Below are 23,079 nucleotides of genomic sequence, written 5' to 3' on the forward strand. Positions count from 1 at the left end.
GTTGTGCGTATCAAATGTTGCTTTAAAAAGAACAAAACAAAAGTAAAGTAGCTGACACAAAGTATGCAAACTTCTTAATTGTTGTGTGTTTGGAGCAAGTTCTTTAGGTTTTACAGAAGTTTATGGTAAAACAAAACTCCTCATACCTCCAGCAATCAAAAACAATTTTAAATGTACCTCAGGAATCGACTTAATTAGTTTATTTGTACCTTTTAGTTGGCCACTATTGCAAAAACTAATTTCTTTAGCTGTTGTAGCATACTTGAATAGATCGTACACTTAAAATGTTCCAATTTAGTCTGAATAAGTATGCAGTTAGTATACTCTACGCTACACTACATGATGGTAGCAAGTATAGTAGCCTATACTTATGCTCAAGCACACAATGAAATAAACTTCAACTGAGCTACTTTATGTTAAGAGGTTTCCAATAACTTTTTTTGTTTTGTTTATAACAAGTAGAAAATTTGGTTGGAACTAGATTAAAAGATGACTTTTTTCACTACCAACAGGTTTGGATTCTGTCTGACGTGGACGTAAAAGTTTAACCCCTGCTTATAATTTACTTAAGATCCTATTGACAGTTGTGTAATGTTGCAGTCATGTATTGCACACGTGATTGAGCTGGGCTATGCGTTACATAGGTCGCTCGGGACATACTACCAGTAGTAGAGGAGACCCCTCCCTCTTTAGTAAATCCATGCCAGACAAGATTCGCCATGTGCGTTTGCGCCACATGGCTGGGGGTTGTGCACAGATGCCTAAACATATGAAAGTAAAAAGCAGAAAAATCAGATTTCACATTAAAGTATACGATCTTAAATGTTCAATTTATGTAAACACGAGAAAAAAATGGCCCCCTGTTGGACTTTGAGCCGTGGATCAGACTCAGAGAAGCATGGCTCTACGCCTGCTAGAGAAGATGGACGCCGTCATCAGGTTGTCATTTCCACTTGAGTGCGAGGGTCCGAAGAGTGCGCGCGGGGTTCTGCCAACGCTCCACACATACCTGCAATTAAATACATCCGATATGCAATTTAACAATACAGTGTAACATTATTTATGAATGGCCACACCCCCTTCTCCCTCAACTGTGTCATCAGTTTAGGGCACGGCGCACCCGCGCGGACGAGCACCAGCAATTTTCTGTCTCCCTGCTATGGAGTGCGCGTGAACGCGCAGTCGATTTAATGTTCCCCTGTTGACCAATGACAATCAAAGTTTTGCAGAGAAAGGCAACGATTGTGAATCCAGTTAAGATGCACTACTTTCTCATGGAATCCCTTTACGCACAAGATTTTCCCAACACCAATCCACTCTTCCCCTCCTTTTTTCTTCACTCCCCATTGCTGTCCCCACCCCAGATTCCCGTGCAATTTCCCCCAAATACTTAATTGAGCAATTGGGAATCCTCACGTGTGGGCTGATTTGTAGTTTGAACACGTGGCTCATTCAAAAAAGCCGGAATAGCAGAGTTTTTTTTTTTCCTCCTCCTTTCTTCTTATTCTGGGCTGTAGACTTAGAGGCGGGCGCCAGCCTCACCGTGTGTGACATTCTCTGTCTCTTTGCCAAGGGGTTTGGAAGAAGACACAAAGTAGTTTCTCCTCCTTTTCTCCCGGCCCGCCAACGTTTGGAGATTAATAATTGAGCGTTTATTTATTGCGCGACAGAGAGCGAACGCACACCTAGGCTGCCAGTTTAAATTCTGAGGCTTGAACGACCGGGAAGCACGCCACAGCCGCTCAGTCCGTAGTAGTAACGGCGACGCGGGCTACTCCACGCACACCGCACTTGCACATCCACGGGAGTAGGTAACTGACTCTCCCTCCGCGTAAAGATTGTCCCCTCTCGGCGTGGAACATGAATAAGCTTTACATTGGCAACGTGAGCGCAGAGGCGAGCGAGGAGGACTTCGAAAGTATCTTTGAGCAGTGGAAGATTCCGCACAGTGGTCCGTTTCTGGTCAAAAGTGGCTATGCGTTTGTGGATTGCCCGGACGAGAAGGCAGCGATGAAGGCCATCGATGTTCTTTCAGGTGAGACATTTTCAACAAATTCACAAAGAGCCTCCATTTAGGATCGTCTTACTTCGTTCATTGCCCCCAGAAATGCATGCATGCATGCACGAAGGGCGGGGGTGCCTTTTTTCTTCTATCACACAACCTTTACGTGGCCTTTAGACTCCAGGGGTTTAAACATATGGGTTTAGGTGGAAAGTCTTTTGGCTTTCCTTGATTTTAAAAAGCAGAAGTAAACAAAACGACATGAATACAATGGCTTCGTGTGGCGTTCAGGGCAGCTGGGGCGCAGACGCCTTGAGAAGTGGACCTTGTTGGAGGTTCACTGACAGCGGTGTGTTTCTACCTTTCCACCCACGAAGTTTCAGTTTCCCCGGGTTTCAAAACACGGGCCCTCCGTCTGCGTGGTGAAGCCATGTTGCTGACACACCAGGTGGTTTAATTGTGTTGGTCAAATGTAGGCCAACTGAATGAAGCCAACAAACACGTTTGGTTCTTCTTTCACTTGTTTTCTCGTAAAATATGCCTTTAACGCACAGGTTCAGGTGACCTCAAATAGATTGTAGATGGGAATTGCTGTCGTCTTTATGCGTTTAGCTTAATGGAGAAAATACGCTCATGTTTTTTTTTGAGAGAGAAACTTCCCATAAAGAGTGAATTTTCTACCGGAAGGTCAGGATGTTTCTGAAGTTGCTTTTTTGTGTTTTAGGTAAAGTTGAACTCCACGGGAAACTTCTGGAAGTGGAGCATTCTGTCCCTAAGCGTCAAAGGTAGGTTTAAATCATATTTTGCCTTTTTTTTTTTAAATAAAAAAAATCCAAAATGGCAGTTTCAGTTTTTATTTGGTTCCCAGCATAGTAAATTCAGTGCATTGTTCAATTTTTTATTTTGCGTAAAATAGTATTTCCTCTCCCTGAAAGCTCAGGGGTCAAACACAAGGGGCGTGTGGAGGATTACTGTACTCCCTTCTCTCCGCTTTGCTCCTAAACCGTTGTGCTTTTGGCTTTCACATGCTCTCTTTTGGCTCTCCTGTTTACACATCCACCCTTGTTTTCGCATGTAGTGCCCAATATATGAGCTCCAAGCTCATGGCGGCTTGTAACCCTCTCAGAGCGCACGGCGAAAGGAGCAAACGTGAACGCAGGCTGGATTTGTGGCGTGCAGGCCTTGTGGAGTCGTCCATTTGAGAAGGATCTGCCCGTCATTCTCCCTGTCTGCCCTGCGCTTTCGCCCTCTTCAGCATGTTGTGCTGCTGTTTGCATGAGATGGACTCCTCAAATCGCGGGTGGAATGGGAGGCTTAGGGCCCAACTCGCGAAATGTCTGTGTGAGAGGTGGAGCGTTTTCAGGCTTTCAAAAAACAAACAAACAAAAAATCTTTAGTGCTCCACCAAATCTGGACGTGTGGTGCGTATTCCTGGTGTTGGCGTAATTCTGCTTGCATTGATGTCGAATTGGGGTTAAAACTATTAGATCCAAATTTAACATATTTTATTTGTACTAAGTTGAATCACGAAGCATGTTTGCGTGTTTACACCTAAAATATATCCCTTTTTTTAAACTAAAAAAATATCAATGAGTCTGTTTTTATAGAATTTCCCTTTAAAGGTTAAATAAAGACAAACTATTGGTTAAATTGTATACCAAGAGGTTTTTATGGAATAGCTTTTAAAAAGATCACAAAGACAAAACCACACACATTGTTTGACACAGCTTTTAATAAGAAAATAGAGAGGGGAAGGATTTGATTCTTGAATTTAATGTTTTGTATATTCAGGTTGTTTTATAGTGGGGGGGGGGTTTCAGCCACACTGGGGCTGGAGTAAATTGAGCTCCCCCTCTCTCTGTAGAACATGGAACATAATCATACTCAATGAAAAAAGAGGGAACCCACACCCTTGTAAGCTTGGGGGGCACTCTTTTTGCATTACAGCCTGTATATTTCAACAGGAGGGTTGGCCAATCAGCATTGCTTAACCTTTGAACTCCACAGGAAGAGGAAGTGCTGCAGCAGTCAGGAATCAAAATAGGGTGGGGACATTTAGAAAAAAAAAAAAAAGAAAATAAAAAAAACTTGGAGGAATGAGCAGCATGGCGATGTTTCACTGGCTCCTAATAGTGGTTGATTCTCTTCAGTTGTGTAAATGTGATAAACCAGCCCCTCCAGATAATACCCCCCAGAATGCACTGTATACAATTAGGCAATTTATTGTTTTCAAATTTTTTCATTTTTTTTAATGAAATTCAGATAAAATTAGTGTAAATGGAAATAAACGTTGAGTGTTTTTTTTAAATAAGTTTAGAAAATTATGCTTGAGGCTGTTATGTATAGAAACCCAAATAAGTTGTGAAAAACAATCTGTGTGCACTGTGTGGAAGAAAGCATATATTTTTCTCAGCAAGTTTTTCTTTAATTAATTTAAGCCTTTTTATTAATGTCCAGCTGGTACAATGGAAGTTTTATTTTATTTGTGTGTGTGTGTGTGTGTGTGTGAGTGTGTGTGTGTGGTGGAACCATAGTGTCTAGTAGCTACCTAGTAAGCTTCAGCACTTGTTCAAGTTGGCTTCCAATTTAGAATATTATAGCTTGAATAAAGTCAGAACAGTGAAAATTGTTAGCTTACTTTTTCTCACATGTATATGAGACGTAAACTGTGTGTGTGTGTGGGGGGGTCATGTTCAGAGGGGTGGCCCCATGTGTGAGCGAGAAGGAAGCCATTCAAACTTTGTTCAGAACTGTAAGACTTTTCTTTTCTTTTTTTTTGTGCCATAGTGACAAATTCGTTTTTTAATTAGTTTAGTATAAACTATGAAAATTAGTTTTGCATGAAAATCCTCAGGTGTTGCATGAATTTGACATTATCTGGTCTTAATGAGAATATAAATATGTTGGTTTTGGGATTAGTAGTACCATAAATAAAAAATTTGTTCCATGCATGTGTCAGTGGTTGTATTAACCCCCCATGTATCATTTTGGGTTTTTGTTGCTGTAAAACTGTAACCCAACAACTAAAAATAAAAACCTGGTGCTCAGGGATCACATGAGGGAACAGTTGCATTCAGAAAATATTCACTACACTGTCAGTGGTTGTAGATAGGCATTAAGCCTAACCAAGATTTAGGATTATTATGTATTTCAGCCTTTTTTAAGATGTTTGGATATTCACAGGTTTGCGTGATTCTTGTTGCTTTTTAAATCTTCTTGTGATCTTCGTCAGTTAGCTCACACTATTACCTCTGTACACGCACCGTCTGCGCTCAGCTGGTCCCATCATGGCGGCCAGAGGAGTCGTAAATGTGTTGAAACGTTGGACTGTTTTTGAAGGTAAATAATGGGACCCGTCTCCTGTCCTGGCCGTCAAATGACAGGCCAGCTTCAGTCACTCCTGGGCCTCCCCTTCTATCCTTTTCCCTCCCACTTTTGACCCTACTCTACATGTTCCTGTCAGTGGTCTTGTCTGTGTCCATGGCAACAGGGCTCCACCCCCACAGGGGCAGAGAGGAACCTTGTTACCCTTGCCTGAAACAAGGCTACCCCAACCCTCCATTTCACACCCCACATGTACACACACACGCACCTCTTCAAATCAAAGGCCGGGGCCAGGAATGTATACCACCCACAACCCCCCCCGCTCTACACCCTGGCTGGCTTCTTCTCTGTGTAACTGTCGAGCTATAGGTTAATCCAACTGGAAGTACTTTGTGCGTTTGCACATTTGACTAAGGGTGTTGCTGCTACAGTGCTGAACATGGAGACGGTTTTGTCTAGCACAAAGTTGCTCTGGATTTTAAATATATTTTACTATTTTTACTTGTCTTTTTTCCTATTCGTCAACTGATACACCAGTGACGAATGAATGGGTTTGTGGTAGTTCAGGTGAGAAGATCCCGTCACCTGTGTAGCGATGGAGTTAAATGCACTTTTTGTGTGGAATTTTAATATTTTTTTTATTGCCTGGCTGCTTTTGTCCTTGTCTTGTGGGAATTTCATAAATGCCGCGTGTTCCAAGGTTTCCCTGACACAGCGGAAGTTGGCAGATAAGCCCCTTTCGGATGTCCCACTGCGGAATATTTTTGATCCCTTTTTTATTTTCATTATTTGTAAATAAGGTAGCAAAAATATCTGTAAGTTGTTTTACGTCTGAAGATTTTATGGACTTTTTTCTTTTTAGCCAGGTGTTGATGAGTGGCCTGCACTTTTCCCACATGGTTATTCAACCACCACATGCAGACGAACACTTGTGAAACTCTGACTCATTGATTCACAGGTTCCATTGTCTGCAACACAACACAAAACCAATGGGGAACCCTGATGGTAAATGAATGAATGAGTTGGGGATAGCTGTCCCCGTTTGTGGTGACGGAGCACAGCAGTGCCATTGTAGCTGCCAGTCTCCACTTCGGCTGGATCTCCGTGCCTCGGCCAGCAGAGCTTCCTGTTGTTTTCTGTGCCCCCCCCCCCCCCCCCCCCCCCCCGATTTTGGTACAACAGCTGGATGTTCCTGCAGAAGTGTCTAGTCTGGAAAAAGCAAGCTTTGCAGTGTTTTAAAGTTCACACTTTAGCACTGCAGGGCACAGGCTTCACTCAAAAGTGTGTAACGGTGGTTAATAAGTGGGATTTTTGCTTTTTTTGATTCTTGCTACTGGTTTCTCTCATTTCCATGTTCTTGTTTTCCTACTAATGTCATTGTTTGTGCTCTGGGTAATGTGGGAGAAGGGTGTGGTAGTTGATCCAAATTCTGAACAGTTTAGTCAACCAATTGTATTTTCTAGGTTTTTAAATCCCTTTTTTTTTATATAGCTTCATTGAGTAGACGGCAATGAGGACATTATTTTCTTTTGTCATTGTCCTCTCGTTGTAAAGGTTTAATTGTCTGTCCTCTCCTCTTCGTCCAGGAGCTGTAAGCTGCAGATCAGGAACATCCCGCCTCACATGCAGTGGGAGGTGAGTGTTAACGGGCTGCTAACTGCTTCCAGGGCAAGGAGTCATGGAGCAACTTGACCGTAGGCTCTTTTCAGTGACATGTGGAGTTACCCTTCGTCTGTTCAGATTTCATCTGAGCATACGTTTGATTCAGAAGACTGAGGCCCTTGTAGCTTATGTCTGAAGTGGAACATGTCTGAACCATTGTTTAGCGGATCTCAACAGTGTTTTGCTGTGGAAAAGTGGTTTAATGTAAGAGTATGGGGAGTACATAGGTAACATCAGTGTCAGAAGATTCAATTAAGAGTTTTTCAACCACTGTTTCCATTGCTTCTTTTTTTTTTTCTTCAGCCTGCTGCAAATGCTTCAAATTTATCTCCTTGATGCTACTGCAAAAATACCCTTTTTTTTTCTTTTCTTTTCTTTCTTATAAATGTAAAGGCTCGTGAAACATTCATGTGACATGGGTTGGTTAGATCTGGGGAGGAATGTTTGACCCCAGTGGTTCAAGAATGACAATCCTAGATTTGACTACTTTTGTTTTTTCTGCGAGTAGATATATATTTTTTGTTCCATGTCAAATACATTTTTAAAGTTTTTATTTTATTACAATTTTTTTTTTTGAAGCGAAAAAATGGTTTACAGATTCATTTAAAAAAAAATCTGCGTCTTTTTTCCGAAGGACTGAAGCAGTGACACTTGAAGATACAGTTTTATATAGTAGGACTCTATATTTTTAATGCTTTTATGTATAAATATAGATCTAAATACAAAAAGATTGTGAAGCCTGTTTTAGTGGTTATGGGTTTGTAATGCTGTAACATTTGGAGTTTTGCTTGTGTTATTAAATAGTTTTGCTTTCAGGGAACTAATTTTGAAATGACTTCAGCTCCATGTGAGTTTTGGTGTTTTTCATTAGACGTGGAAGCAAATCTTTAAATTAAAAAGAAAAACCTTCATAAATGTTTTTAACTTGATCTTGAAACATTCATTCAGAACATACTTAATATTTTATTGTTAAGCATTCTTCTGGGATCTAGAATTTAAAATAAGCAAAAGTAAATGTTTGTAAAAACTGCAATCTGCTTTTGTCTTTGAAGGGTTGACATGTAAAAAAAGAGTAAATGTGGTGCAGAAATTTCAAATTTAAAGTCTTGCAGATTTTTTTAAAAATGTTTTATTTAAACAAAAAAGAAAACAAATCTGGAAACATGTCTATTCAAAACTGAGAAATAGTTTTTTTTTTTTTTTTTTTTAAGTCAGCCCTGTTGTTGGCTTGTAAGTGTACTTTCATGCAGCTTTGACTCCAACACCCCTCCTCCTTCAGAGCATTAGCTGCCATAACGCGTGCTTGCAGAGCAACATTTTTGCTTTTTCCAAATCAAGAATGTGGATTATCCAAGTGTTTTTATCTCTACACTTCAGGTGAATTTATCATATTTGAAATTGATTGCAAAAACAAGTCACATGGCTCTAGAGTAGCTCAGAATTTTGTAATGGTGTGCTTGCTTTGCGTGTGCATGTCCGTTAACTGCAGCTCCAGATCCAGCCATGTTCCAAGCATGTGATGAGCCAGATTCTCCATGTTTGTGTGTATTTTTTCATTATTTTTGGCTACAGATGACTTGTAGCTTTCTCCTCCTCAGATGGTGGGGTCAGAAAAATTGACAAAATAAAATGGGCTCTTTAGGTGCAAAGGCCTCTCATGTAACGGACAAGTTGACTGGCCATGCTGTTAGCCTCATAGGCTTAAGAATGGAACTAGAGTGGTGGCGTGTTCAGAGGCAGTTGTGGGTGGGTGGGTGGGCCTGGACTCCTTCTCTTCCCCTCCATGTGCACCGATTCACAGAATGTGTAGCATGAACTCGTACCCCTCCCCCCCAGCTGCTGCTTCCTGCTGGAATGTACCCCACCCTTTCCTGAATGGCCTGGATTCCCATTGGTTAGAAGTGGTAGCTAACGAGGTAGAAAAGCCAACCAGCGGGCAGGGAGGCTTGGAGCAGCCAATGATGGAGAGCGAGGAGAGCAGGAAGGCGGGAGGTTGCTTGGTTGGTGGTTTAGTGGAGTGGGGGTGGGTGCAGGTTGTCTTGTTGGCTGGAAAGTGGGGTTGAGCTCTTGGGGGTGTGGCTTCAGGTTCAGCTGAGGATGGTCAGAGGTCCACCTAAGAAGCCCGCTCGCCCCCCTGAACCTGGTTTCAAAGCCTGTATGGTGTTGGGTAAACGCCTGACATCATTTGTTTCTCAAAAAGACAATATTTTGCTTGGGTTTTCTTAGAAGCAATCAGGCAAAGTGCACATTTGAATTTTCTTTTTATTAGAGATTTTAACAATAAAACTGCATTTTAAGCTCCACATTACAGTAAAAATTTCAGAATTTAATTTCATCTCGGTAGAAAGTAGAGAGCCTTCTGTTGATCAACAGGTTCTGGTCCATCATTACACTGTTGGTTTTTGCCCTTCAGGTTTTGGACAGTATGCTGGCTCAATATGGGACCGTAGAGAGCTGTGAACAAGGTAAAAAGATGCAAAGTTTTGACGTTCTTTACCTGGTACCATCTGCAGAAATGTGCCGTTTTTTTTCTTTTTGTATTTTTTTCACAAGTTCTGAAGTTGATTTGGTTCCTCAAAGGTAACATTCTTGCATCTTTTTAAACAATAATCAACATTAATATAAAGGGACAAAAGATTATCATGGGTATCAAAGCCCATCCAAAAGAAAAAACAAGAAAAAGAATGTAAACAAAAGTTGACATCAAATGTGGCACAAAACATAAAATCAAAATACTTAAATGCATATTCATAATGACGTATAGATGAATACATTGTTACTAATAAAAAGATTCGTATCGTAGAAAATTCCCAAGTTTGTCCTAAAATTAGAACATCAACATTTTACATTTGTTCAACCTTGTTCAAAACATTCTTACATGCACAATATTCAGAAATTTTAATGTATTCATATTTTGGATTTGTAATTATATTTATTACCCAAAATTCTACTACAATATTGAAAGTATAGAAGAATTAATGTTGAATTTTGGATTTGCAAGGTGTTTTTTTTTTAACTCTGTTCTTTTGGTTTTGTGGATTATACTAATCGCTTCAGATATTTGGTTTTTATTATATATATCATGTAGTTTCCAACTAAACTGTTGGTCAATAATGACTCATCCAAAGAGCTTTGTTTCATAAAGGTGTTCAATGTCTATCCCAACAAAATTTACTTTTAGTCATTTGCTTAATCTGTAACAATAACCATATGTCATTTTTACTTTATCAATTAAACACGTTCCAATAAGCAAAATTTCATATTGAGACGGTCAAATGTATAGAAACTGTTTTCTTTTTCCCCACAGTAAACACTGACACAGAGACTGCAGTAGTAAATGTTCGATATGCAGCCAAAGACCAGGCCAGACTGTGAGTACACACCTGCCTCTAGAATAATGTCTTTAACTTTGTTTTTTTTCTTTTTTCATTTGGTCTGATTTCATATCTAGAACTTTGAAATGTGAAGCTCTATGTTTAAAGGGGTTAAATTATCTATCTGGTGCCCCCTAGTGTATGGTGATCATACCACAATGTTGCCCTCAAATAGAACGAGTATTATTGATTTGTCTAAATAAAGGTTTGAAACCAACATGAGGACTTAATGCATGATTTGAAAAAGATTTTTTTGTTTCGTTTTCTACACAAACTGATTTGTGGTCTCTGCAGGGTGATGGAGAAGCTGAATGGATATATGATGGAGAACTATGCCTTAAAGGTGTCTTATATACCAGACGAGACGGCGGCTCCAGAAGGTCCTGGAGTTGGAGGCAGGAGAGGCTTTAATGCTCGCGGTCCCCCTCGCTCCGGCTCCCCGGGTATGGGTGCACGGCCCAAGGTGCAGTCAGACATCCCGCTGCGCGTGCTTGTTCCAACGCAGTTTGTTGGTGCAATAATCGGGAAGGAGGGCGCCACTATTCGCAACATAACCAAACAAACTCATTCAAAGTAAGTTTTTAAGATGAGAACTAAATATATTTGGTCTTTGGTGTGTAAGTCAGTGTTGCATTGGACTGATTTGGCTTTTTATTTTCTCTCCAACTGCAGAATTGATATTCATAGAAAAGAAAATGCCGGTGCAGCAGAGAAACCCATCACCATTCACTCAACTCCTGAAGGCTGCTCCAAAGCTTGTACAACCATTATGGAGATCATGCAGAAGGAAGCCCTCGACACGAAGTTGTGAGTTCAAAACCAAAAGACATGAAGCAGAACTTAATCATTTTCGGTCTTTCTACTTACTTGGACCTTAATTTTATTTATTTTGCTTTCTTGATCCAACACACTTAATTGAGCTCCCGAACTCTCCACAGACCTGATAATGAGCCGCAGTGTTTGAATCAGAAGTCTTTTGAAAAAATAAAAATAAAAAAACCTGCTGCAACACAAAATAATTTTGACAGCAACCATTTTTAAAGATCCACCCCATTCATATTTTGATCTGTTGTAAAAGTGTTCCGAGTGGTCTTTCAATAGCCGTTTTTAGTCAAAACAATAAAACTGTCATTTCCTTGGACATAGTTTCTACAGGGCAACCAGCAGTTCATTAGAAATTCCCCTCCAGGTTGTGGGCTGAACTGTTGGCTACGCTTATTTCCCATCATTTGTTTATATGCCCACCCACTAACTTACAGTCCCTCACAACCCCAACCTAACATTACTGATGCCACAGAGATGGCAAGCAATTTTGGAGCTATCCAGCTGTACAGTTTTTAAATCATGCCAGCTCAGATGAGGAAAACAAAGACCTACGTGGATCTATTTGTCTACATGTGGATGCTTCAGGATGAAGCGGATCAGGGAGGTTGTGGCCCTCCCAATGTATTTTCTACACCAAAGATAAGCTCTTTTCAAACAGCATTTATTCATCAGATTCACAAATTGAATAAAGAGATACTCAGAAATGCAATTTTTAACTTGATTTTCTTTATACATGTCTTCAATTGTCAGAAAAATGCTACAAGAAAATGTAAAAAAACCATCAAAAACTCAATTTTCACCACAATGGGTCTTTAATGACTGAATCCTGCTGCGTTCTGAAAAGATTCTTCAGGCTTTAAAACCATGAAGGTTACCAAAGGCAATAGGAGGCCAAAAAGCTTTTTCTGCACTGACCTGTCGTTTGACTGTAACCGTGGAAAATTAGATTCCTACATTTAGTACAACTTAATTAAAGATGGGGAAACTGACGATGTATATTTATTTTGAAATATAAAAGTAACTGTGGTTTCATCTCACAGTCCTGTAAAGTCAACCAATTTAGTTAGTTGAGTTGCTTACACTGTCGGGCGAGAGGAAAGTAATTTCATCTGTTCTGTAAGTCTTGTGTATGCAGCATATTTGACAATACAGCTGACATTGACTTTTGACTAGTTTTTTCTGACATCTAAAGGTTGGGAGGTGGCCTTGATGCTGCAAAGCTTGTTTTACTTTCTTACTAGCTATATGTTGAAATGAGAGTTTTGTTCAGATGAACTCAACAGCTGAAGGCTTTAGTCCTTGATTGTTTGATAGTAATCAAAAGCTTTTTCTTTGGTGTAATTTTTTTTTCTTCCCGTTGCTGAAAACTGGTTTGTTTCAAAGCAAAGCTCAGAATACTCTGCCTCTTCTGATTGGTAAATATATATACAATCGCCCGTTCAGTGAGGACTCACAAATGTATGAAGTGAAGTTTCTTAAACCCCCTGTGCAGGTTTTGGAAATAAAAGTTGGAGCAAGTGAGGCTCGGATTGAATAATTGATTTCTTTCTGCTGGCTTTGCATATTTATTAGACTTTCAGGCCTCGGAGCATTTTTATTCTTTATTTTGAAGAGTTAACACTTTCCCCAAATTTATTATGCATTTGTCTATTCATAAAAGGTATAATCAGAATGTTTCTACTTGATGCAAAAGGTTTAACATTTTATCTCTCTTCTGCAGCACTGAGGAAATCCCACTGAAAATCCTTGCACATAACAACTTTGTAGGAAGATTAATAGGGAAAGAAGGCCGCAACCTAAAGAAAATTGAGCAGGATACGGGGACCAAGATCACAATCTCACCGTAAGAGGATTTTCTTGCACCGTGTCCACGTTGGTTGTTCCTGTGTTCATTTTTAATTCTGAATGTTTTGCTGTTGTGTCCTATTATGACACTCCAAGAGGAGAAGGCCATCCTGATGGCTCTGACTTGTTCTGTGCAGTCTTCAGGACCTCACGCTGTACAACCCAGAGCGAACCATCACAGTGAAAGGCTCCATTGAAGCGTGCTCTAGGGCGGAGGAGGAGGTGATGAAGAAGGTCAGGGAGGCGTATGAAAGTGACATGGCTGCTATGAATGTGAGTATATGCATCACTTAATTGGCAAAAGGGGAAATGTGTATTAATCTATTTTTTTGTTTCCAATGCAGAATAATCACTATTATAAAATGTAAAAAATTGACAACTTCTGTCTACAGTTCCTTAATTATCAGGGGTGACTGTTTTTTTTTCTTATTTTTTGGGGTGGGGGGTGTGGTTAAGCTCATTTTAAAATGGACAGAAACCACATTTGGAAAACTATCACACAGGAATGTTTTCATGAATAAAAAAACTCATTGTAAGGTTTAAACATGTAGATGAATTCGAACGGTGGTGCAGGGAAATGCACTAAACATACACGGGGTTTAGTAGTTTGCAAATGAAAAGCATTTTGCACAATAAAATACTTTATGGCTGTATTTTCCCTGAGTCAGGCTGGAAAATCCTCAAAGTGTGGGCTTTTAAAAACAATAAAAATAAAAACATTTTTATACTGTGTAAGGTCATGAGGTTGGTATTCATATTTCATCAAGTCTTTCAATGTCTCTCCAGCTCCAGTCTAACCTGATTCCTGGCTTAAATCTGAATGCTTTGGGATTGTTTCCCAGTGGAACTCCAGGAATGGGCCCCTCCATGTCCAATTTCCCGCCTTCAGGAGCCCACGGTGGATGCTCGTCATTCGGAGTAAGTGATGTTTTTCGTATTAATTTTATACTTTTAAACTTTTATGGTGCTATTAAAGCAGAAACTATTAGTTTGTGTGTGTGTGTGTGTGTTTTTTTTTTTTTTAGAAATTAGGTTATTTGGACCAGTGAAACTTGAATGTTGTTTCTGCATGGGAGCTCTTGGAAGAGCTGCTTTGGGTTTTTTCTTCTAGTTCTCTTTCCCCTGCAGAGGTGAAGCAATAAACTGGCAAGATAGGCAGAATGTGATAATCAAATCCCCAAAAACCTAATTTTTCCACTGTCAATCCATTATTTTTCGACCTCAGCCCGACTATAAATGAAATTAATTAACATCTATGCAAGGTTTTGACCAAAGTGAAGTTATTGTGCCCCAGAAAACTTTGGAGCTAATAAAAAAAAGTTTTTTTTTTTTTTTGTACTTTGTATTTACTTGTACACCTAAGACCCACAGCAAAAATTTGATCAACTCAAAGCTTTTTTGTGTGTTTTTTATTTTTGGAAAGAGTAATTCCAAGTACAGATGAAGCGAAGGCTGCACATCTTTGTGTGTTGCTTTTGTTCCGTTTTGTTTGCATTAACCCGTGATAGTGGGTTAGTTGTCGTCCGGTTGAAGGAAAAAGATGTGAATTAAACTTTTGGAAATGGAAAGTGAAGTAGACTCCGTTTCATGTTTCCTTTTCCTTCTAGTGCAGTCTTTATGCGACTGAGGGGCCATTTTGGGCTTCTATGCTTTCGGCGAGCAGCCAGCCCCTCGCTGTAAGTCACCTGTCCCAAAGTGCTTTGCACGGCTCAAGTCTGCTGCTGCAGGATCTGCTGCAAAAGCCCTCCTTTTTCTGGATTTTCTTTATTTTTTTTGCTCCTAAAGCTTTTTTAGAGCTCTTAGTCTTTTAATTGGTCACTCTAACATTATTTTGTCCCACAGCTTCTTGCAGAGCAGTAATTGGTGGCATTGGAAAAACCCTGATATTACCTTTTGCCTAACAGCATGCCTTACTTCTGCAGTATGGAATAATTCATAAAGCTTTTCTGTATTTGATCTGCTTGACCCATGGGTGTTGGTGGTGACCACGCAAAGTTAAATGGGGAAAATCTCTTTAGTTGTTTACTGAGTTTTTACGAAAGCCAGACAGATGTTTTACCAGGAAAAAAAGCAAAATTGAACAATTTTAGGTTAAAAATCTTTGGAGTTGAGGACTTTTTTAATTTTATTTTATTCTTCAAGGCTGTTTTGCTGAAAAGTGGATAAATTGTAAATTTCTGGATGTCTGTGCTTCTGCAGCTCTTATTTTTTTTTTATCGGGTGTTGTATTTTTATGCATTTATTTCATTTGCTCATTTTATTAGAGATTTTAACCCTGTAAAGTCCCACTCCTGTCATTTCAAAAAATCTATTTTAAAGTGCTACCAGTGGTCTTTAAATTATGATTATATGGTTTTAAGCAAAAATCTGAAACCCTGTTGTCTGAGAGCAGTGGTATTTCACTACAAATTAGCCTCTGACTTGTGGGCGGGACTGTTGCCGCTGAGTAAGCTTTCCCCCTTTTTCATCATTCCTTTGTCTACACTCTCTCCGGCTAGCTTACAGCCCCTCACAGCCTTGTTAACACTACCAGTGTAACAAAAATGGTAATCAATATTGCAGCTATCCAGCTGTACAGTTTTGATCCAGATTCCAGCTCAGACAAGGAAAACAAAGGTGTCCATGGATCTATTTGTCTGCAAGCTGATACATCAGAATGGAGCACAGCAGGGAGCTTGGGGGGGGGGTGGGGTTCTACGTCACGCCTACAAACTTTCAAATGGCTTTTTTTTTTAATTCTTTGTCTACTCTTGATTCAGAAGAATTTTAATACTCAGAAATGCACCGGAGTGGGTCTTTGCAACGGCAAGCTTCAGTTTTGTAATGACGCACAATTGTATTTTGTCTTTATTGAGTCATTGAAATTCCATTATAAATTGCATGCAACATAATCAATGCATCTCTTTTTAGAATGCATTAACACAAACCTTTGCTTCAGAAATGAAATGATCACTTCCTTCATACTCACATGAGGGGGTAATTAATCAATGAAGTTTTAGGAAGCGAGCAGCTTTTACTCAATTTGCTGTTTTGTTGACACACCAGTGCTGGAGCGGAGTAGATGGTCTGCTACCACTGTGCAGCTGTCATCTGGTTGGGGCAGTAATGCAGTGTTTTGTACCCAGCAGGGACAGCCGGAGTCGGAGACGGTTCACCTGTTCATTCCTGCGCTTGCAGTGGGAGCCATCATTGGCAAACAGGGTCAACACATTAAACAGCTGTCTCACTTTGCAGGAGCCTCCATCAAGGTGAGTACCTGACAGATGGTGAAGGAGGGATGGGATTACTCCACCTGCCTCTTGTCTGGTTAGGGGGGAGGACTTAAAAGGTTTGGTTGGAGCAGCTCTTTACTGATGTGCTTTTCCTGCTTTCAGATTGCTCCTGCAGAAGGAATGGATGCCAAGCAGAGGATGGTCATTATCGTTGGACCACCAGAAGCTCAATTTAAGGTTCTGAAGCTTCATGTTCACCTTTTTAAAATAAAAATTTGATCATATTAGAGCTTTTTTTTTCTTTCTTTTTTAAATGGCAAAGAAAAAAATTGGGATTCTCCTGAAACGGGGATGGTCACAAAACTGAAGTGTTCTATGTCTAAAAGGCAACAATGGTCAAATCTTTATAGGCCCAGTGTCGCATCTTTGGAAAATTGAAGGAAGAGAATTTCTTTGGACCCAAAGAAGAGGTAAAGCTGGAGGCCCACATCAAGGTTCCTTCTTTTGCTGCCGGAAGAGTCATTGGAAAAGGTGGAAAGACGGTAATGAAAGGACTGATTCTGCAAACCCCCCTGGTAAATCTACAAATCCTGAGACTTTTTCAGAGGATAAATTGCTCTTTGTTACAGGTCAATGAGCTGCAGAACTTGACATGTGCAGAAGTGGTGGTGCCCAGGGACCAGACGCCTGACGAGAACGACCAGGTCATCGTAAAGATCAGTGGGCACTTCTTTGCATGTCAGGTGTGTCATTAAATCAAAGCTTACAAACGGGTTCATCTTATTTTGAATAAAAAATGTTTAATAAGTGGGACACATTTTGTCAGACATCATGCTTTCGCATTTAGGTAGTTGACTGTTTAAATGTGCACAAAAAATGAAATTGATCGTCTCTTATTTGAATGAACTAAACTCCCTGAAATCCTCAACGTTATAACGACTACTAGTTTGCGGTTGGTATTCCTTAAATTGAGCCCTTTCCAAAAAACTGAACAGTTTAAGCTGCCATTTACTGATAATCGCCTGCAACTCGTCACATCATGCTCACCACCCAGCTATTTTCCAAACTTTGTGGTTCATGGTTCCTCAGATTTGTTGGCCTCTATTTCTGCACCTGTAATCAACAGCTTAAATGTCACTTTGCTTTACAGCAGGGGTCTGCAACCTTCAATACTTAAGGAGCCATTCTGGTTAAGTTCTCACTGACCACAACCCAGTAGGAGCCACAAAGTCTGACTTCACCCTATAGACAAATAAGACACTAAAAATGGAGAAAATTGTCGTTTTTTATTTATTTATTATTATTTGAAGTGGTTTATCAATAACTTGACAGAGGTTCACATTACTTCCTTTCAAAATAAGACGCCCCTATAGGTTCATCTTAAGTAGTACTACAGTGTAATGTCAGCAGAGATTTAAAACAAATTAGATATTTGGGTTAACACATTCTGGTGTGGAATGAGTGCTCAGTGTTAAAACATCCTTAATGTTTTCGCTTGAATTGAAACCAAAAAACAAATGAAAAAGGAAAAATCCATTTCAAGACCCACTCAAATGGAAATGGCGTTTTTCTGTTGATATTTTCCTATTGCATTTTTCTCACGGAGGATATTTAAAAAAAAAAACTTTCTGATTTTCTTAATTCAAATCGTAATGATCAGGCGGGTGCAAATGAAAAGCCATGTTTTTTTTAGTTTTCCACTTGAAGACGATTATATTCATGCAAGTCTTCATTTTCTACTATCTGGCTCAAAACTGTACGGCTGGATGGCTCTGAAATTTTCACCCTTTTTTGTTATGCTAATGTTACCTTGGTGTGGTGATGAGCTAAGTGTAAACAAAAGCATTCTGGGATATATCACTGCAGAGTTTCTTCACCAACAGACCCGCCCACAACCCAAAAGCGAATTCCGATGAGCAGTCTTTAAAAAAAGACATGCTTTTAGGTGTTTGATTAAAACTGTGCCTAACCTTTTTTTTTTTTTTGTGGTTCAGCTTGCCCAGAGGAAGATTCAGGAAATCCTGGCCCAGGTGAGGAGGCAGCAGCAGCAGCAGCAGTTAAAACCCCAGCCTGGAGGCCAGCCTCCCATGCCTCGTAGGAAATGATCTGCTGGTTTCAGAGAAATGGCGACTCGGTCTGTCAGAAGACTCAAAAGACGGCCGGATGCAGAAGAGTGTAAGGGGAGGAAGATGACGACAGACGGTCCTAACGCTCATCTCAGGGGTCGGAGGCTATCTGATCCGAATCGGACTTGCACCCCTCGCTGACTTGAACTGTTGAGTGTGGCAAATAAGACCCTTTTGCCTTTGGAAGCTCCACCCACTCAACCTCAGCATCTCCTGTGAGAATGTATGTCTGAGGGCTCCCACTGTCACCGGCCCTCACATGTACAATCCTTGGACCGCTCTCCTCCCCCCACGGGTGCGTTTGTTTTTATTTTCATTTTACACTAGAAGAAGTGCCCCTCCCCTCCCCTTTTACTATCACCTCCTCGGTGTGGTACTTTAAACGTGACAAGATGTTTTGGTTGACTTCAGATGTAGTTGTCCTGGTGTTTATTGGTGGTAAAGCTTTCTCATGAGTTTCCTGTGGAAGGGAAAAGGCATTGCTTGGTCCTAGTCGACCATCAGAGGTTTTTTTGTGGGGGGGAGGGAGGGTCGGCCCCAGTTGGGAGGGCCATGTTTAGGCAAAAGGAACCCTGAAAGGGTGGGTTGTATGAGGCGTTCTGCCTGTATAAAGATAGTGGCATTTTAAAGAAAAAATTGGATGCATTTTATAGATAGACCTATATAAATAGATCTATTAAGAGAGGGCAGCACTACGGCTGACACTTAAAAGTAGGGTGCTGAATTATGAGGTGCCCAGAAAAATCAATATATTATGCATTTTACTTAACTACCTCAGGATCTAGTACCTCAAAAGAGAAAGCGTATATATATATATTAAAGTTTTTTTTTTTTTTTTTTTGGTGGTATTTTGTATACTTTATAAAGCTGATGGTCTTTGAACATTTTTTATTTTTTTATGAAAATTTAAAACTGGGTCAGCTGCCATCTGACCTTGCCTTCAACTCTGGTGCTTCAGGCGGCATTGTACATGTGTGTGTGACCCGAGATGACCTTGTACATAAAGTCTATTTGTACATTAGCAGCCCCAGAGCAAGAGTTGGCGCCTCCTCAGCTGGCGGCTGACGACAATATAGAGAAAATCGCCTCAGTTTTTTCCCCTGAGGGTCCATCTTCTTGAAGGAAAAAATAGAATACAACCTAAGACATGCAAATAATGCCAACCGTACATATTTGCAGCAATGCCATTTAGTTTTGGGATTATTGATAATGCTACTTTAACACGTCAATGTCTTTTCCGCCTTCCTGCGAGGGCTGCAGTCTTGTGTTGCAGCACAGACTGTGATAAGTCCTCACCGTAGCTGTGAGCAGAGCTTTTTGTTTTTCCTTCTTTATGCCCCACCTTCATCTGTCTCCAGGTCACTCGCCACCCTCATCACATCGCTGGTTTCTCATTTCATTTTCATAAAATAGGCTTTGTTGTTGCAGGGTGGCCTCCTGTAGTCTGTCCATAAAGTCCACATGGTGTCAGTCACTGCATGCATGGTGTGGAAGGGGGAAGTCACAGTGATGCATAGTTTAAATTTTTTTTATTTTTGTGCATTAGGAAAGTGATTTGGCATTCTGTTACCCTCAAATGTAAGCAGATGTTTCATAATGTTGCTCATATAGGGATAACAGACAACAAAAGGCACAAAACGATGAAGAATCTTGACTTTGGGGGAGTGAGAAGAAAATCAAACATTAAAAAAAGTAAAAGTCTTTTTTTTTTTCCGTTTTCTATGCCGAATGTAAATATGTTGTGGTATATGTCTCTATCCATGCTTCCACAGTAGTAAGTCTACCTCAGCTTAGGGGGTGGAGGGGGTTATTGCAGCACCAGGCACGCCACCCCACCCCCACTGAGCGCCAGCGCGCACCAATACCTCAGCCCCCTCCCTTCTCCCCCGAACACCTCTTCCTACCTGGGCGCGCCTTCCTAACACCACGCTTAACTGAGGGGGCTCAAGTGATACTTAACATGACCCCCCCCCCCCCCCCCCCCCCCCTCCAGTTTGTTTTGATCTACCTCTTTAGACATTTTGAATTTGAAATGGAGGCATTCTTCTATTGGTTAGTCCCTCCTCCCACAATGATGTATCCTGTGTTTCTGATTAACTAAAAATCATGAACTGTTTAGAATTGAGAGAAAAGTGATCAAAAAAATTTTTTTCAATGTTTATGTAAAAATATATATATTCCTTTTTGGCTTTGGTATCCTCAGCATTGGTTCCTTCTTTCTGCTTTCTACTTTTGGTGTGGCTTCCGTGTAGTAGAGCTTTTGCTTCATTTTTATGGTAAATGGTCATGGATGTTTTTTTTTTTTTCCCCAAATAGTAAACATAAGAAAATACATTTGATTTAAACGGCCTGCCTTTTTGTTTCTGATTCTTGTTTTTACCCCCAGAATGATTGCAGATGTCTTTGTTTTTTTTCCGTTTTTTTTCCCTCAGATACTACTTTACATGTCAATTTGATTGCTCTTTTTTTCTTTTCATCTTTTAGCATTTCTTGGCTTTGTAAAGTGGAAAATCCTTGTTTTTGGGTCAGATTTAAGGGACTGAATATCTTTTTTTTTTTTTTTTTTTTTTTTAAGGAAAAACAAAGTTTAGCATGATATTTCCCCCTCCGACCATGCTTGTGCCCCACCCCCATCACACACAGCTCCACTTGTCAAATGCCTCTGAATAAAAAGAGAAATTAAAGTTTTTTTTGAAGGTTTTATTTTCTCCACATTCTACAAGGTAAACAGAACATCCAAAGCAAGAGGACCCCCCCCTTTTAAACAATCATTTCAATTAAACCAAATCATTGTCCTTCCACCCCCATGCTTCAATGTTTAGTTTTAGTTTATTGGATTGTCTTTCATTTCTAAATCATATTTGAAAAGAAAAGTAAGATGTTTTCTTTTATACTTTGCAAACTGAAGTCATGTTGTCTATAGTGAGGATGCCACCTTCAGGCAGCTCCTAAAATTAAGTCAGATGTGTATTGTTCATTTTTAAACTATGTGGTGTTTGCTTGGTTGGAACATTCTAGTTGACAGGAAAATAGTTTCTTGGCTAGTTATTTTTAATCCTGCAGTATACTTTGCCTGATCCATTGCTGGGGGTTAAATCTAAAATCCTGTACACTTATGTGCCCAGTACAAGTTTTTATTTTTTTTATTTAATAAGTTGCCACTTTGCGCAAGATGGTCCTTGAAGCATATACAAAAATTAAAATTGGAATCTGCGGAATGGTTATACCCTCACCACTTTCTCCCCACAAAAGTCACATAACGGTAACTGCTTTTTCTATGTCAGGGTAGTTCAAATGTGTGTGCTTGCACACATGTACCATATTTTTTTTTAACCAAATTAAAAAATAATCAATCAATAAAAGATTACCTCTCTTAACTCAACAGTTAATTGGTGAGACTGACGAAACTAATCTGTAAAGGACTCGTCACAATGGCAATGCAATACAGAGGAAAAAGTTGCATAAACACTATTAATGATCTCAAATTTCAATTTTTGAAAAAAATCTCTGATCTAGATTAGGGTCTGCAACCGTCAACATCAACAATGCCATTTGGGCCAATTTCTCTCCGACCGAAACTCTATAGGAACCACAAAGTCTTACTAATCCATAAATTTAATTTTTCCCTACATTGCTGCTACTTTTATGCCACATATTTATGAACTGTTCATTTTTGTCACTAATAAAAACTGAAGTGTGGAGGAAATATGTTTTTCTAAATATAAAATTGCCTTTTACTCTTGACAAATGGACATAAATTCTTTTTTAAATCAGCAAAAGACCATCCGGCTACAGGACATGTAATCCAATAACAACTTCTAAAACAAAAGTTAAACAGCTTCTTTCTTTCCTGGTTATACCTTAAGTCTACCTTTGGGTGCTGTCAGTTTTCCTGTTTAAATAGTGCTGTTAACCTGAATATGAAGAAGGCTTAATTGGTTTATGATCCAATAGAAACATTTATTAGGTATGTACAAATGCATCTATTCAAAAACATCCAGCAGAATAAAATGTGTGGTCTCAATTTTTCAGTTACAAGCAAAGATTATGGAAGTTCATCCATTTACCAAAGTTTTGCTGAGTTTTTGAAATATATTTAAGGTTCTTGGTTTAGTGTAATGTCAACAGTGGTGAAAAAAGCAATTTTACTGCTTTAGAAGCACCCCAGCCATAAATTAACTTAAATGACTAAATTTAAATAACTAGCGTGCGTGTGTGTGTGTGTGTGTGTGTGTGTGTATGTATGTATGTATGTGTGTATATATATATAAATAAAAAATTTTTTTTTGCCAAAGCAGAGGGTTAACTTTCAATGAGTTTAGTAGTGTTTAGTAGTAATGAGTAGTAACTGTTTATAATATTTAATGTATTTGTCAAATGGATTTTATTTCTAGATGAGATTGTGTTAAAATGATTATAGGACAGTTTGTTCAAGCTGCACCTTTGGATGACGTGGAGGTAACAGGGGGGGGAGAAACCAAAGGAAGTAAAACTATAAACCCGTTCAAATGAAGGTAATTAGTTGACTAAGAAAAGCATTTGGAAGTGGAAGTGAAATGAACTGTCACTGCATGAGGCTAGGAAAGTGCTCGTGTTTGTGAGATTACTCCCCAGATGGAAGAAGGAAGACGATACAAAGAGACGGCAGAGGCATTAAAAGGTATTTGAAGCTACGGCTGGAAGCACAGTTTTCAAGTGTAAAGTCAAAA

General features: G+C 39.7%; 1 protein-coding gene across 4 annotated transcripts; it reads left to right on the forward strand.

Moving 5' to 3' along the window:
* Window positions 1-1,304: 1,304 nt before the first annotated feature.
* igf2bp3 (insulin like growth factor 2 mRNA binding protein 3) lies at window positions 1,305-21,058 on the forward strand. Of its 4 annotated transcripts, none has more exons than XM_020707121.2 (16): window positions 1,305-2,035; window positions 2,727-2,787; window positions 6,913-6,961; window positions 9,402-9,453; window positions 10,296-10,359; window positions 10,657-10,935; window positions 11,035-11,169; window positions 12,908-13,030; window positions 13,170-13,305; window positions 13,819-13,950; window positions 14,640-14,708; window positions 16,158-16,280; window positions 16,407-16,481; window positions 16,655-16,786; window positions 16,874-16,987; window positions 18,239-21,058. In XM_020707121.2, exons 1-16 carry the CDS (start codon window positions 1,861-1,863, stop codon window positions 18,347-18,349), a joined length of 1,830 nt encoding a protein of 609 aa, XP_020562780.1. In that variant the 5' UTR covers window positions 1,305-1,860; the 3' UTR covers window positions 18,350-21,058. The 4 variants fall into 4 exon arrangements, with proteins under 4 accessions (XP_020562780.1, XP_020562781.1, XP_004073885.1 ...); XM_020707122.2 differs by having other exon boundaries at window positions 16,161-16,280; XM_004073837.4 differs by lacking the exon at window positions 14,640-14,708 and having other exon boundaries at window positions 1,307-2,035; window positions 16,161-16,280.
* The last annotated feature ends 2,021 nt before the right edge of the window (window positions 21,059-23,079 follow it).

This window comes from Oryzias latipes, chromosome 11 (genome assembly GCF_002234675.1).
Source record: "Oryzias latipes chromosome 11, ASM223467v1".
NCBI lineage: Eukaryota > Metazoa > Chordata > Actinopteri > Beloniformes > Adrianichthyidae > Oryzias > Oryzias latipes.

Coding starts and splice junctions, on each gene's coding strand:
- igf2bp3 (XM_020707121.2), top strand. CDS start 1,861: ATGAATAAGCTTTACATTGGCAACGTGAGCGCAGAGGCGAGCGAGGAG. Junction 16,281..16,406: donor TTGCAGGAGCCTCCATCAAG/GTGAGTACCTGA, acceptor TCCTGCTTTCAG/ATTGCTCCTGCAGAAGGAAT. Junction 16,787..16,873: donor TTGGAAAAGGTGGAAAGACG/GTAATGAAAGGA, acceptor TCTTTGTTACAG/GTCAATGAGCTGCAGAACTT.